General features: G+C 39.1%; 1 protein-coding gene across 3 annotated transcripts in view; it reads right to left on the bottom strand.

Annotated features, from left to right (window-relative positions):
* Positions 1-16,451, bottom strand: part of Pclo (piccolo presynaptic cytomatrix protein) — a 341,154-nt gene that overhangs the window by 19,646 nt on the left and 305,057 nt on the right. For all 3 annotated transcript variants that reach the window (XM_036180305.1, XM_036180306.1, XM_036180307.1), the window contains 2 exons: positions 16,168-16,309; positions 10,180-10,247 (listed from right to left, as the gene is read on the bottom strand). In XM_036180305.1, the coding sequence (XP_036036198.1) occupies positions 10,180-10,247; positions 16,168-16,309 (210 nt within the window). The remainder of the gene's footprint in view (positions 1-10,179; positions 10,248-16,167; positions 16,310-16,451) is intronic.

The raw sequence follows: 16,451 nt of genomic DNA, 5'->3' as shown, positions 1-16,451 counted from the left end.
AATGATAAGAAGCAAAACTTTTATGATAGGCATGTTAGCAGAAGTCCTTTTCCAGAGAAGAGGGAAGACTGATAAACAGGTCAAAGCTAGCTTGCTGTCCTAGGCTGTCCCTGGATGTTATCTCACCCAGTGGTACTGACCTTTCATTGCAAAGCTACATGCCCAGGAAATGGTGCGTCGATTGCAGAGTTAGCATCACCGTGATACATTTGGAGAACTAAGCCAGACAAGAGTACAATTCTGCAGACCTAAGAGCTCCTGTGAGGAAAATGGTTTGGCCCTAAGAGTAAAGCTTCCAAAGACTGCAGAATGTCCAGCTCCTCCCTGGAATGTCGTCACCTGGCAGCCTGCTAATCCCCCCCCCCCCCCCCCCCCCGTGAATATGAAGGGCAGCCAGTGGGAGCCAAGTGCACTAGTTCTTGTAGCTATTTACGGGATTTCTCTCTGTGTTCCTAGGGTTAATTATATTACTTCGAAAACATGCTAAGTCCGGGCTTCCTTGCAGTCTTGGGATGCCCTTGCTGTTTCTGTTTGCAGCAGTATACGTGACAATTTTCTTGTGCTGTTCTCGAAGGCACTGTCCTAACTGTTCTGTCCATCAGGTCCTCTTAACTGCCGTTTTAGATAAAAGAGCAAATTGCAGTAGCACCCCGAATACTTTCTTTTCACCTCCCTCTCTTTGCTTCCCACCGGCTCTTTGCCTCGCTTTCACCTCCCTTCTTCTCTCTCTCCTGCTTCCACTTCCCCTCTCTTCCCTTCTTTTCTTATTTGAGACAGGATTCCCCTGTGCGACCCAAACTGGCTGCAAACTCACAGCCATCCTGCCTCAGCCTTGGGGATGTTGGATCTGCAGGTATGCCAACATGCTGGCTTCCAACTCCTCAATCTTAACCCACGTGCGCCAAGACAGCTGCTGTAAGCTTCATAACTGGTACCAACAGGAGATCTGACCGTGGGAGAGAGGTTCAAGCGTTTATTCCCTTTTCTCACCTGTAGGGTATGGTTTCCAGTGGCTCTGTCTTTCTGCAAAGGCTCCAGCTCCAGTCTGGGGCCCCTCCTCCACGCTACAGCTCCTGTTGGGCCCTGACGCAGCTTCTCTTTGTGTTTCAGTACCCTGGGGGTGGGTACTGGAGAGGTGGGGTTTTGTCATGTATAGTTCCTCTGATCTTCCCTTTCTTTTTTGTCATTATATTCCTTTAATCACCTCTTAGAATGTGTCAGTAGATGCCTACAGGGATGATTCTTATGTGTGAGGTCACCTAGTGCAAAGGAAGTTGGGTGACTCAGGAGTCTCCCATTTCTATTGGAGACGGTCTTTTTGAATCGAGATGTCTTCTTCATTTTGCCTACATTTCCGGATTTATCCCTCTGCTTGCACACTGGGGCATGGCTCCTCTTGCCTCACCAAAGTGCCAGTCCGTTAGGACTCGGCTGAGTTTTCGTTCTTTATAGTCACAAACCTCATTACCTCTTCCTGTGCTGACTGCTATGCCTGAAGGGAAAAAAGCCTCTGTGAGTATCACAGCTACTTAAATGTTCAGGCCAGATGCTGCACACATGATTGCTCCCATGCATCATTGACAAGCACAAGTCACAGATTTCACAGCCTCCCAAGCAGCCTGGGAGGCGGGGCATACAGAATACCATGAGAACAGGAGGGAGTAATGAGGTTTCTTTGTCCTTGGTTTCCCCTTGACTGGGCTATTAGCACTTTCTAGTATTTCGTAGTCGTCAAAGTGAGCACCCTGAGTTACTCAAACATAGCCAGCTGTTTCATCCTGCCCAGAATCAGTGGTTCCTGCTCACTGTGTACGGAAACCTCTGAAGCAGGGTCCAAACACATCTTTCTTATTTTCAAATTATTTCTGTCAGGTATTTGTCAAGGCAACAAAACACTTAAGCAGCACAAAAGGTATGTTATTTTTTTAAATAATCAAAACACCAGTCAATTATCAAATAATAAGTAGTACTTTTGAAGAGAGAGACAGTAGTTTAACAGATTAAAAAAAAACCAAAAAACAAAACAAGTCTCAAGTTGCAGGGGTTAAGCTGTAAGTCACTATGTAGCAAGAAGTGACCTTAAACTTATGGTCATCCCTTTGTGGCCCTCTCAAGTGATGAGATCATAAGTGGTCTGGTTTACATGGCTGTGTGTGTGTGTGTGTGTGTGTGTGTGTGTGTGTGTGTGTGTGTGTGTGAACAGCTTGACCACAGCTGCCATGACAGGCTTAGAGGCCCAGAGACACTTTCTGGTTTAAAATATAAAATTAGAAGTTAATATATTAAGACTGAGTCCTCACCTCTATCTTGTAGTAAAACTAACCACACGATGAAATATAAACATTTTTGCATACAATACATTTGCATATTTCAAATTAAAAAAAAATAAATGTTGTCTTTACTTTAGCAAATACTTTTTCTTCATGCAGCTTTGAGAATCAATCTGAAATAGCCCAGTCTGGCCACACGCTTACTAATTACCTTGAACTCTTCGTTTCTAGGCCATTTCTCCAGCACCTTGGTCTTGATTCTTGATCCCTCTGCCTCTACCTTTCAAGTCCTGAGATGACAGGTATGTGTCATCACACCCAGGTAAGAATGCTTCTTAATAATCAAACAATTGCCCTTTTTATGTAACAATACTGTGTATTTCTGCTACCATGCCTTCATGCCATGGTCACAATTCAATTTAGATTGAATTCTAGATAATACTCTATCTAGAAGAGAAACTGATCACTCATTGGTCAATAAATATGTAATTTTCAAAAACAGATTTTAAAGTAATTCACTGTATTTTACTCAGTTGCCTTAATCTTAAGCACAATGATTTTCATGACTATCTTCTTGAATTATATGTAAATAGTAAGGATAATAAACTTAAAACTGTAGGTATGAAATACAAAAATATCTCCCAGGGACTGCTAATCCATGCTCGCAAAGTCACAAGAAAAACACATCCTGAGAACAGATCACACCTAATGCTCCAAAATATCCCTAAGCCAGAGCTCACATCTACTTTACCCAGATCACATCACTGAGAACTATTTAAAATAAACTGAAAATTGGCTGAGAAAAATCACACCCATCTCAAAATCAACTAAACTGAGCAAATGGATCTAACTTCTGGCTCAGCCAATTAGCTGTTAATTAAAAGGAAATGAATTCAATCTATCAGACAATTAAAAGTAAAAAGAAATTGAGAGAAAACAATTGGCATGAAGTACATTCTGGAAAAACTGTCCTGTTCTTTCACCTGTGGCAGCAATAAAGATAAATTTGAGCTACCTACTTGCTGATTAAAGCACTTAAAAGCCAGAGTAAGCATGACCCTGCCTCACTCAACACAGGTATCAAACATAAAGGAGATATAGTCACTTTAACTACCTAAGACTCCCAATGGATTGAAATTGCTCAACTTCCAACAGGTTTGATTCTCTGGACTAATAAAACATTAATCAATTAAAGAAATTTAGTAAAAGTACAAAATATTATATTTGTTAACTTTCATAGGAGATTGTTTTGATAAATTGCATTTCTTTCAATTTGAAGAAATCCTCTGAAGTTCCCCCCCCCAAAAAAAAATACTTTGTAAAGTGCATCTATTGTTATATATGTGCAAAATATTTCCAAATATGGAATTGTTATTCAACTTGGTCTAAATACATTGTGGTCTAAATACATTATGATCACATTCTGAATGCTTGTTCTCTTTGTAAAGCACCTTAGATGCAAAACTCACCCCAACCTGTCTGTCTGAGGTTATTTCTCATTATCTAGAGTCCCCCTCACACTGTTCACCCACATAGCCCCCATCAACACATGGAAAGACTGGATTCCTCAAACTTTCTATGTATAGAACAGCAGATCGGTGTCACTATATAGACAGACAAAGTTAAGAGAGTAGAATACAAGGATTGCATTTAGTTTAAACTCCATCTTACTCTTTCAATTAATATTTACAATGCATTTTAAAATGTGTGCCAGATGGCTTCCCATGCCCAGCCAATTTCTTCCTTTACAATCCCATGAAACATGGGTTTGCACTTTACCTTCCTTCAGCCCCCCTTCCTTTCATTCCCCACATCACCCTTCATGGTTTATATCTTTTCTGAATCTCATCTTCATGAATCATACTTCTGTTAATTACCAATCACTTCCTAACCGCCAGTATCGCCTCATTTCACCTGTGCAGTGCCATGCTTCAGAGCTCTGGAGTTTGAATCCTCATTCTGAATCATGTATGTACAAAAGTAGGTGTCTTAATAGATACCTTCCACAACTGTTCCATTCTTTTCTATCTCTGCCTCTACCTGCACCCCACTTCTAACAATTTCTTGTGTGAGCCATTGACTAGCTTTTTAATGAATCCCTTGATGCAGAAATTACTTCTTGGAATCCAACCTTCACTGTCGCAAAGTTGTGGAAGGTCCCATCTTTTTCAACTGCCTAACTACAGTGTGAGTCAAAAGTCTTCCTGATGGCCTTCACTGTTTTATTAATGATCTGAATTGTGACTCCATTTTGAGCCCTGTATCCCACTATTTCCTCCAGAACAAAACTATGAAAAAATCCCACAGAGATGTGGGGATGCTCATCTTCGTCAATGCTATTTTGTGTTTCTTAAGATTTGATCATGAAGTTTCTCCCTATTGGAATCCTAGCTAGCATTATTCCATATACTACATATGCTTTTATTCCTGAAACTATCTGAAAAATTATTTCTCTTCCAGGAAAATTTTATAATCTAAGCTAAAGACAGAGTAGCTTAATACTCAATGTGCATTAACCTCTAAGAGAATTTAATCCTAATTATTCATAAACATGTCTGTGGAAGGAACTCAGCATTGGTTACCTCTTACTGTGCTCAGCCAAAAAAAAGTACAAATCACAAAAGTGAAGACTTAAAAATTACTGTTTAGGGCTGGAGAGATGGCTCAGTGGTTAAGAACAGTGACTGCTCTCCCAGAGGTCCTGAGTTTATGCAGTACTGAGAGTACAGCATGAACTGGGCAGTGCCAACTTTGCAGTGTGGACTATGCAGTGTCGAGTGTGAAGTGCATACTTTGCAGTGCAGACTTTGCAGTGCAGACTATGCAGTGTTGAGTGTGAATTTCAGAGCATGTAGTGCTGAGCATGCAGTGCAGATTGTGCAGTGTAGAGTATGCAGTATGAACTGTGCAGTGTGGACTGTACAGTGCTGAGTATCCAGTGTGCAGTATGGAGCATGCAGTGCTGAGTGTGTGTTGTGGGTTATGCAGTGTGGACTCTGCAGTGTGGGCTGTGCAGTACAAACAGTGCAGTGCAGAGTGTGCAGTGTAGTACACAGTGCAGAGTGTGCAGCGAATAGTGTGCAGTGTGGGTCATGCAGTGAAGAGTGTACAGTGTGGACTGTGCAGTATGGAGTGTGCAGTGCAGAGTTGCAGTGAGGAGCATGCAGTATGGACTATGCAGTGTGGACTGTGCAGTGCAGAGCTTGCAGTGCAGACTAGGGTGTGAAGAGTGTACAATGTAGAGTATGCTGTGTGGAATGTGCAGTGCAGAGTGTGCAGTGCTGAGTTGCGTTTGGGGCTGTGCAAGGTGGATGGACTGTGCAGTGTGGAGTGTGCAGTATGGAGTGTGCAGTGCAGAGTACACAGTGTGGACTGTGCTGTGTGGAGTATGTGGTGCAGAGTGTGCAGTGTGGAGTGTGCAGTGAATAGTGTGCAGTATGGAGCATGCAGTGTGGGTCATGCAGTGCAGAGTATGCAGTGTGGACTGTGCAGTGTAGAATTGCAGTATGGAGTGTGCAGCATAGAGCGTGCAGTGAGGAGCATGCAGCGAGGAGTGTGCAGTGTGGACTGTGCAGCATAGAGCTTGCAGTGCAGACTGGAGTGTGAAGAGTGTACAGTGCAGAGTGTGCTGTGTGGAATGTGCAGTACAGAGTGTGCAGTGCAGAGTATGCAGTGCAGAGTGTGCAGTGCAGAGCGTGTTGTGCAGCATGTGCTGTGTGGAGCATGCAGCATCTTCATCCCAGCTGATAACATTAACACAGACTCAGTTTGCTTATAAGCATGAAGGTTAAAGAAAGGTGAGATTAGGTTGGGGATTTAGTTCAGTGGTAGAGCGCTTGCCTAGCAAGCACAAGGCCCTGGGTTCAGTCCTCAGCTCTGGGAAAAAAATAAAATAAAATAAAAATAAAGGTGCAATTAAAAAAAAAAAGAAAGGTGAGATTAAGTGGTTAGAATTATACACGAACTGTGCCTTTTATACTTGAAGTCCAGAATCACGGGGAAATTAGAAGCTCTTGGTTTATATCCACACATACTTACATAATAGTCGCATATTAATTTATATAATGTATGTCAGAACAGGGTCCAAGGATGGAGTCATGATAGGGAATTGTGGGTGCTTGTGAGAAAACTTCAAGAAAACAAGACAAGAGTCTTGTGACCTCAGTTTCTTCAAAACACAGCACTGTTCTTGGAATGTGTTTCCGAGCTCCTCCCGGATGTCATGGGAGGGAAGGAGTTTACGTCAGCTGTGGCCATTCACGTGCTTCTAGAAAACCAGGTTTACCACAAGCGGCTTGTCTTTGTGACTGAACACTTTACTTCGGTGACTCTTCTAAACCCTCAGTAGAAACTGTCTGATGCTCTGAATAAAGTTAGCTATTGCTTGAGACTTTATCCACCTCATTTTTTAGACCCTGGTCTCCCAGGTTCACACCACCAACTAGAGCAGTAAACAGCTGCATGCATTTTCTACTTTAGACACATGGAGTATTTTTTCCTGCTGGGATATAAATGCCTAACTGAGTGTGATCTCCAATGAGCTTGTATTCTAGGTCATTTGGGTAACAGATTGGGGAGTAATACACACACACACACACACACACACACACACACACACACACACACACATATATATTTATATATGAATGAGGATATATAAGAGAATTGTACAGTCACTCTGTCCCTCCCTCATGCTCCCCCCCTGTGTGTGTGCACTCACATGTGTGTGTGTGTGTGTGTGTGTGTGTGTGTGTGACAGGACCAGTGAGCAGAGAGGACTTTGAGGGACATGGCAACAGGTATAAGACCTAGAGATTTTGATGTCAAAGATATCTTGTTGAGAACCATGGAAATAGGGCATCTTCTAAGACCCTAAGGAAACTCATTTACTCTTAGCATTTACCAGATGAGGTTTCATAAAGCAGAGAAATCACTTCTTTTATCCCACAACAGTTTAGAAGTGAAGCCGAAGTCCACTCATGTCCTCTAGTTTTTTAGAGTAAGATTTATTTACTTATTATGTACACAGAGCACAGAGTTCTGCCTGCATATATACCTGCACACCAGAAAAGGACACCAGCTCTCATACATGGTTGTAAGCCACTTGTGGTTGCTGGGAATTGAACTCAGGCCCCCTGGAAGAGCAGCCAGTGCTCTTAACCTCTGAGCCATCTCTACAGCCCCCAAATCACTCTTTTTTTAATAGAACGATATTTGGTATCATTTCTTAGAATCAACTTACTTATAACCTTGTTTATATTGTGACTTGGTATCCTTTAATGTAATGCCAATATATGTTATTTATTGCATTTATGTATTTATTATAAAGAATTAAATGAAGTAATATATTAAAAATGTACTTTGAGTGCTATGAAATATTTAGAAGAATGAAAATATTTGAGAGGAACAATTTATAAAGTATAATAGATATTAGACTTCATCAAAAAACTATAAAATATAAAGTTATTTAGCTTTTAGATAGATGTTTGTTGAAGTCAGTTTTTTTTTTGTAATTTGAAGTAATTCATTATTTGCTCATTACAATTATTTTCAAATTTGACTTTATAAGTTTGCTCAGTAATTTTTTTTATAAAATTCTTCTTTGTTGTTGTTGTTGTTATTGCTGTTGTTTGAGACAGGGTTTCTCTGTGTAGCTTTGCGCCTTTCCTGGATCTCGCTTGGTAGCCCAGGCTGGCTTCAAACTCACAGAGATCCGCCTGGCTCTGCCTCCTGAGTGCTGGGATTAAAGGCGTGCGCCACCACTGCCCTTCATAAAATTATTCTTACAGCATTTGTTTCTTCTGAGCGTCATAGAGTTAAGACTTTGCCTGAGTGGGGATAGGTGAAAAGGGTCTTACTGCCAAGTCTGATGAGCTGAGTTCAGACTCAGACAGAGGAAAAGGAGAGAAGTGGCTCCTGCAGGTTCTCCTTCCACTTCCTTATATGCCTAATATTTGTGTTCCCACAGTAAATAAATACATAAATAGAGAAAGGTAAGACAAAAATGTACATAAAGCAAAAAATCAATGGGTAGAAATGTAATTTAATTATAATTTCAAAAAAAGAAAAGTAATAAAAATAAAGTAAATAAAAAATTTCGTGGTTTAAATAAGTCAGGATTCATCTTTCTATGTGTATGACATTTAAACACACATCTCTTGGGACTGGAGAGTTGGCTCAGTGATGAAAAGTACTTGTTGCTTCTGCAAAGGACCTGGGTTAGATTCCCATCACACACATGGCGGCTCACAACTGTGAATATCTCCAGTTCCAAAGGAACCAGTAACCTCTTCTCACCTCCTTGGACACCAGGCATGCCATGGTGCACATACCACATGCAGGCGAAACACTCATACACAGAAGATGAAATAAACAAACCTAAAAAGAACCCAATCTCTTTATATTTCAAGAAAGCATACGTTTAAAAGTTTTACATTGTTGTCAAATTATTCAAAGTAAGTTTCAAGTGTAGAAAGATATTCCTATGTCTATCGTGGACTTTGACCACATTGACCCCTGTTTCTCTTTCTCCACCTCTTCCCCTTTAGCACGAGTCATCTTCCTTGCTACAGTTTCCCTTTAGCTGCTTTAATGTCCTGTGGGTTTTTTGTTTTTGTTTTTTGTTTTTTTTGTATATGTGATTATATCTGTGAAAATCTATAATTCACAAATGAGAGAAAATTCGATATTTATGTTTAAGCATCTGGTTTGCTTTGCTCAATGTAAAAATCTCCAGCTACATCTATTTTCTAGGAAGGGTCATGATTTAGTTCTTCTTTGTGGTTGAAAACAATGCTATTGTGTATGTATAGCACATTTATTCATATATTAATCCACTGGTAGATACCCAGGTTAATTCTTTAACTCAGTTATTTTGAATAGTGTTTCTATAAACATGGACCCTGTGATATGTTGACTTAGACACATGTGAGTATGTATGTAGGATGTGGTATAAGTAGATTATGTGATAGTTTTAATTTTCCAGAACCTCCATGCTGATTTCACAGTACCTCAACTAATCTACATCATCACCAGCAATGTACAAGCATTTCCTACTGTCCTCTTCTCTACTCAACATTTGCTCTTGTTTGTTTTCAGATGGTAGCCATTCTGACTGTGGTAATAGGAAACACATGTAATTTTTCATTTGCATTTCTCTGATGGCTAAAGATGCTGAATATTTTTATATGTTTATTTATAATTTTTACATTATCAGTTGAGGACCAAATGTTCTTTTCATGATCACATTTATTGATTTATTAAGTTACTTTGGGCTTGGGTATTTAGTTTTTTGTATTATCTTTAGTTTTTCAGTTTTATATATTATGGAGAATAATTGTGCAGATTTTTGATTCTTCATGATATACAGAAACTTTTAAATTTCATGCAATCTCATTTGTCAATTCTTGACATTATTTCCTGGCTGCAGTGTCCTTTTCATCAGAAGTCATTACCTAGACCTGGGCCTCAACACTGCAGAACTTCCGTTCTCACATTATGGTTTTAAATGTGCTTTGCGTCTGTTTTTGTACAAGCTTCCATTCTTTTTCATGTGAATATTATTTCCAGTATCATTTGTTGAAGGAATTTTCACCGACGCATATTTTGGGAATCTTTGTAAAAATGCAGCTGGCTGTAGCTGCATGGGTTGAATCTCATGTCCTCTGTTCTGTCCCACTAATCTTGAGTCTCTTTCCCGTCATCCTCGTGATCCTCTTTAAAGATCTGATCCCCTGCGGTACTCAGTATTAAATACAATTAAGGAAGCTGACAGTGGTTAATAAGCACAAAGTTATTCTTACTCACTAGCTGATGATTTACCACCTGGGGCTTTTGCCATTTGTCACAGATTCGTTTATAATGGAGCATGTAGATTCTAGCACAGTTCAATGATGTAAATGTCACTCACCTTCTGTGTCTGTCACTCCCATTCCTGACTGTTTCACAGGGTCTTGTCCATTCTGTCCCATCTTCCCTCTGTGTCGAAGAAAAAAATGACAACTTTGGTTATGATCCCGCTAATACAAATGGGGTTTGCTTTGGAGCAATAAACTAACATTACATATTCAGAATCAACAGTGGATGATTTGAATGGCAAATATGCAAGCAGTTAATTAGGCTATGTCACATTAATTTTAGAATGGGGACTTCATTATTATTCCTAGCCAGCCTAAACATAGTATCATAGAAATCAACACATTTTATTTTAAACTCATTTATAAAAATTAAACTCAAATAAATATTTTTTTTAAAAAAAAGGGCTGGAGCTGGGCAGTGGTGGCGCACGCCTTTAATCCCAGCACTCAGGAGGCAGAGCCAGGTGGATCTCTGTGAGTTTGAGGCCAGCCTGGTCTACCAAGTGAGTTCCAGGAAAGGCGCAAAGCTACACAAACCCTGTCCTGAAAAACCAAAAAAAAAAAGGGGGGGGGGGGGCTGGAGAGATGGCTCAGCGGTTAAGCACACTGGCTGCTCTTCCAGGGGTCCTGAGTTCAATTCCCAGCAACCACATGGTGGCTCACACCCATCCGTAATGAGATCTGGCGCCCTCTTCTGGCAGGCAAACACAGAACACTGTACATAATAAATACATCTTAAAAAAATTAAACTCATGAAATTCTTAGATTTCCCCCATTTAAAAAAATCTTTCAACACACAAACAACTTTAAAAATACTCACATTAACAGAGACTACATGATTCTACATGATTCTTCAATATATGTATACATATACAGTAACTAAATCTAGTCAAACATACCCACATCCTTAAACATTTATCCTTGCTTTTAATTTTTTCTGAGACTCAAGAAGGAGCTATATCTTTATCATAATGAAGTGTTACAGGTTCCCTAGTGAGAAAATAAATAATGAATTAAATAACACATAAAAATAATTTTGTAACTTAAATAGTTACTTCTTAGATGACCAATAGGTGTATGAAAAAATTCAGCATCGCTAATCATGAGCTAACAAATCAAAGCAGCAGGGAGACAATGCATTACTCTAGGAGAAATGTTTCGACATATCAAACAAATTCTGCCATGAGTGAGGAGAGGAGGCAAGCCTATTTGGGGAATTTCAATCAGTATAGCCTTTATGGGGAACGGTATGGACCTTCATCAAATATTGAAATTAAATTTTAGCAGTGTGTCATGGTCAATGCAGAGACTCATAACTCTGCAAACTACTGGTGACAAGGACTGTGTAACCCTAAATGTAACATCTGTTTCACCCACTTCAAGGAGGGTGAAAAGACTGAGTGAGCCAGAGGAAGAGAAGGAATATTATAAAATGCTGTCTCTGGATATGAAATGGCTTTTGCTGTCACAAGCACATAGCGACTGTGACTATCTCCTGACTTGTATACATATGATTGGAAATGAACCTGGTGGGGATTGGGAGGAAACGAGTTGAGAGGAAGGGAAACAGCATCTATAGGGCAATGAGAAAAGGTATGAGAGAGAGGAATATGATCACAGTTGGATACAAGAAGAAACCAAGAATACAATACAAAAAAAAGCTAACACTGAAATAAAGACTTTCACACTTAATAAAAGTTAAATGTCGAACTACCATGTGATCTCACAGTCCTACAGGGAAATATACATAGAACAGGAATATAATCAATATGTTGTAGATATGTATACTTCATTGTTTATTGAAGCTCTGGCCACAATATTAATAAAATCAGTGTCAAACCCACCAATGGGCCAGTGACTGTCTCTCTGATGGATGCTTAAAGAGTCTATGTTAGATGTGCAGCAGAAGGCACTACTGAATTATAGAAAGAATGGTATCCAGTTATTTGGAACCACAAGAGAGGAACTGACAACACTGAGTTAAGAGAAATAAACCAAGCACCGAAAGACAAATATTGTAAGACTTCACTCATACTTAGAATCTAAAAATTTCCATCGCATAGACATGACAATGTTGTTACCAGATGCTGGGAGAATAAGGAGGGGAAGACACAGGGAAGGCTGCTTAGTGGGTTTTTAGTTACAGATAAACAAGTTCTAGCATGATACTATACCGTAAACTGACTGGACCTAATAATAAGGCATTCCAAAAAACCTTAAAAGCATTCTGTTTGTCTTCACCATGAAGAGTTGAGAAGTGTTTGAGGAAACCAATGCTTATCTTGGCTTGAACATTGCATAGTGTATATATTTAGTCAAACTTTATGTGGGTTCCATCAACACATGCACATTTGTGTCATTTAGAAAATAAAAAGAGTACACCTTAAAATATTTTAATAACATAGACTTTTAATTCTACTCCATGAAATTTTTAGGTCCTTCCTGTGTTTCCACGTGTTTTAAACAAACCACTTTCATATCACACTGTCTGCTCTTTGCTTATGGTTCTGCTGTCTCTTGTCACGTGGAATCTAAACCAAAGGACAAATATGTATGTATGTATGTATGTATGTATGTATGTATGTATGTATGTGTGTATGATTTATTTGTTTATTTATGAGGACAGTGGAAAAGGCCTATGAAGGTTGAGCCCAGTGCCTGAGTAACTATAGATAGCCAATAAGCATGTATTATTAATAATTAGATAATCCACTTAGTAAATTTTAATTTAGCCAAAAATCTATGTCTCATTTCTCGTGTTTGCCTCAAAGCTTTGGTCAAGGCAGCTGGAAAAAGACTTTAAAACTATGAGAGCAGAATGTCGGCTGGATACCAACCAAAAGCCACAGGCCATCTCTTGTTGCCTCAGCTGGAGGAACAGGCTCATGGCGTCCAGTGGATTTTGGAATTGCCTTTAAATGCACTTAGATTCCATCACAACATGGTGGGATAATATTCAAACGTGCAGCTGGGTGTGGTGACTCAGGAGACAGAGGCAGGCGGGTCTCTGTGAATTTGAGGCCAGCCTAGTATACATTGAGAGTTCCAGGACAGCCAAAGCCACATACCTTTTCTTAAAACAACAATAACAACAAAAACAAAACACACACACAAACCTTAAACATGCTAAATGCGAGTATGAATTAAAGACTGCCTCGATATGAATCCTTCTAGATTGTAATTCTGATACAGAAATGCTTACTAACAAGTCTTAGTTCCACAAAATGTTGCAGATTTTCTGGATCCACTAAAATTGTAACTACTCTTGTATCATAAGAGTCTAATTATTTCTTTTCAAAAACTACTTTTAAAAATTCCTCTTGTCACTGTATTCCAGATAAGAGTCTGAAATGTTTCTGTATGTAATAAAGAGGAAACATGTACACTTAGAAATCATTTTATCTTCAAAGCCATTGTATTGTCCCATTGTAACAATTTTAGGACAAATATTTAAGCACAGAATTCTATTTAATGATTATGTAATATGCATGCAGATTATATAATTGCCAACATTTGTATGTATGTATATGTTCATGTTTGTGTATCTGGGAGCAATCTAGATGTTTGTGTAGACTGTCTCTATATAAATTCACAGTCTGCTTAAGCAGCATACAGAATTTCATTTCCATTTATTTAATTTTGTTGTACTGAAGACTGCCCCCAGGCTTGTTCACATTTCAGGCAACTGCTCTACCACTGGGCTGTATTTCCTGCTGAGTTTCAGTTTGTGTAATTGTTTCATTAAGATGAAATTAGTTAGGTTAAATAAACTAATGCTAAGGGCTTAGCTGTAGTATGTATGCTGAGAGAATGAACCAAAATGTATCTTGTTCCTAGGCAAAACCCAGCAAAGGATGAGCATCACTTCAGTACTGCCAGAACAGCTGATCAGATTATTGAAAATGACTATACTTATAGTATGTCAAAGTTTATAAAAAAATTGTTATAATTAGTTTAAGTAATTAAAAAATTAGACCTGAGTCATCAATTTTATTTTTTAGTGATCATGCCTGAAACTAGTCTTTACTCCAGTGAAAACTGAGTTTAATTTTTAAGAAGCATCAAAATGTGCAGTCAATACACCTGAAGAATGCATGAAATCTTGGAGCACATTGGAATAGGGAAACTAACTGTTGTGAAGCTGTGAGTTGTGAGAAGCAGGCAACTCAACAAATTGTCTCCAATTCAGAGCATTCAGATAGCATGTGCTGCCCCTTAAATGTCCAAGTCAATCACTTTATAGTTATTGAATTCTTGTTCTAGGTCAAATAACAATTGTGTGAGACACAGAGAGACACTGAAGAGAAGGAACAAATATTGTTTCTTACATATATCATGCAGTGACTTAAAAGGAGACTTTCTTTGTGTCCATTTGGTGAAATGATTGTCTTCTACCTACACAATGTTGAGAGACATTTATTTAATGAGAAAAACATGAAAAAAGAAAAAATGGGAATATGATAATCTTTTTACCTCAGACATTAAGACAGAGACTGAGGAAGTAAGATAATTTATTCTCTGGAAGTTATGACTTTAACATCAGTGCTAAATGATATAGTCTAAAAGGTCCAGACAGGCTAGAAGAGTGTTAAATTATTTGAAATACAATCTTCATAAATTCCTATGATATTCACAGCCTAGAGAGAAATATAATGAATGCTCTTAAATTCCTGTTATTTTTTCCAGCAAGATTATCAGAAGTGAAATATTAACGAGATCAGATTCCTTTTAGGAATGATCTCCAATAAGCAGAACTGATTAAATACAACCACTCCTATTGAACCCATAGATCAAATTTCAAAGATAAAGTCATATAAGAAAAATCTCTCAGGTAAGAACAAGAATTCCTTTAAGGTGGAAAAGTGTTGCTTGACATCTATAAAATAAATGCATTATTCTCAGTTAAAATTGTTTTCCCTATTATTTTACCTGCTTAAGATGAATCACTATTAGAATTACTATGGGGCTCAAAGGGGGTATTTCTGTAATATTTTCTAAGAAAATCATAAATTCCGCTGCCTGAGAAGACTTCACACTGCTGGAGAAAATGAAAAGACCTTTAACTGTCCTGCTCAGAGTTCTTTGAGGTGCTCACTGTCACAGCAGCTCCATTGAGCCCTGCAGCACAGAAGCAGCAAGGGACAGCAGGCAAATCCACAGGAACAGCTCAGCCAGGAAAGGTCATTTTGACATGCTTTTCATGTGTCATGAAATAGCCTCCTTTTTAACATTAAAAACTTATAAAAGCACACTTTAGGCTATACAGACTGTGGCCTACTCACATGTCTGGATACCCTGGCAGTGTTTTCAAACCCACAAGATTAGTTCATGGAAAGGAAAATGGAAGGTCTACAAGTTTAGATTTTGAAACTGGAACAGACATAATCTACAGTCTATCTAAATCCATTCTATCACAATCTGCTTTACTTTTGCATCTGACTTGCAAAATTACTGTCATGAGGCTTAACATCCTATGAATGAACTGTATTCCCAGAAATGAATGTTTCTGGAGCAAGTTTAGAAATCACGAAAACACTTCAAAAATCTTCCGTTTTAACTGCAGAGAGGTTTAGAGTTGAAAAGTCTTAACGATTATCCCAATTTGCCATCTGTTTCAAAGATGCTATGAATTCTTCAAATGTGAAATCTCTCCTGATTTAAAGAAAAAAAAGCTAATCTATCTGTGTTAGTGTCAAATATGAAGGTCGGTATCTGGTCACGGTGTGATGAAGGTTTCTCTGCACTGCTCTGAACTCCAGGCTGGCCCAGCTCAGTTATTATTCTAAGAGCTTTTATGGTAAATGCAGGCAGTGCAGGTGAAGTCAGCACGCTAGTCATTTGCATTCAGCTTTAGAATTAACTGAAACAATCCAGTCATCCCTGAACACCTGATTCTTATGTAGGCATCAGCAGTTCAGATGCCCACGGACAGTGATTCAGAACTGGATAATTGCCTTGTTTTTCTCCTGTGAAATGTTAAGAACGGATTACTCACGATGCTGTTAAAATTGCAGTTTTGTTTTTATAAAAGAAGCACTTACATCCTTGGGATGGGAAGCAGATTAGTCTCCCCTGCCAGGCTGCCGCTTCCTTCACTCTCCACGCTATAGCCACTGCCAGCGCTGCTGCCGGAGGAGCCAGTGGACACGGAGCTCTCTGCAGGCCGGTGATTGGCGGGCTTTGCTGCATGACGTGGGGAGAGCCAACACCACAGTCAACAAGTGAGGTTCACTTTTATCTCCAAATGTAAAATCACACATGTGCATAATATTTATGGAAAGGACCGGCAGAAACAACGTTTTCCCTCTTCCTCAACCTTTCTGTC

The sequence above is a fragment of the Onychomys torridus genome, chromosome 3, assembly GCF_903995425.1.
Source record: "Onychomys torridus chromosome 3, mOncTor1.1, whole genome shotgun sequence".
Taxonomy (NCBI): Eukaryota; Metazoa; Chordata; class Mammalia; order Rodentia; family Cricetidae; genus Onychomys; species Onychomys torridus.
Note: the sequence above shows the minus strand (reverse complement) of the source record. Positions and strands in the feature narration are given on the sequence as shown.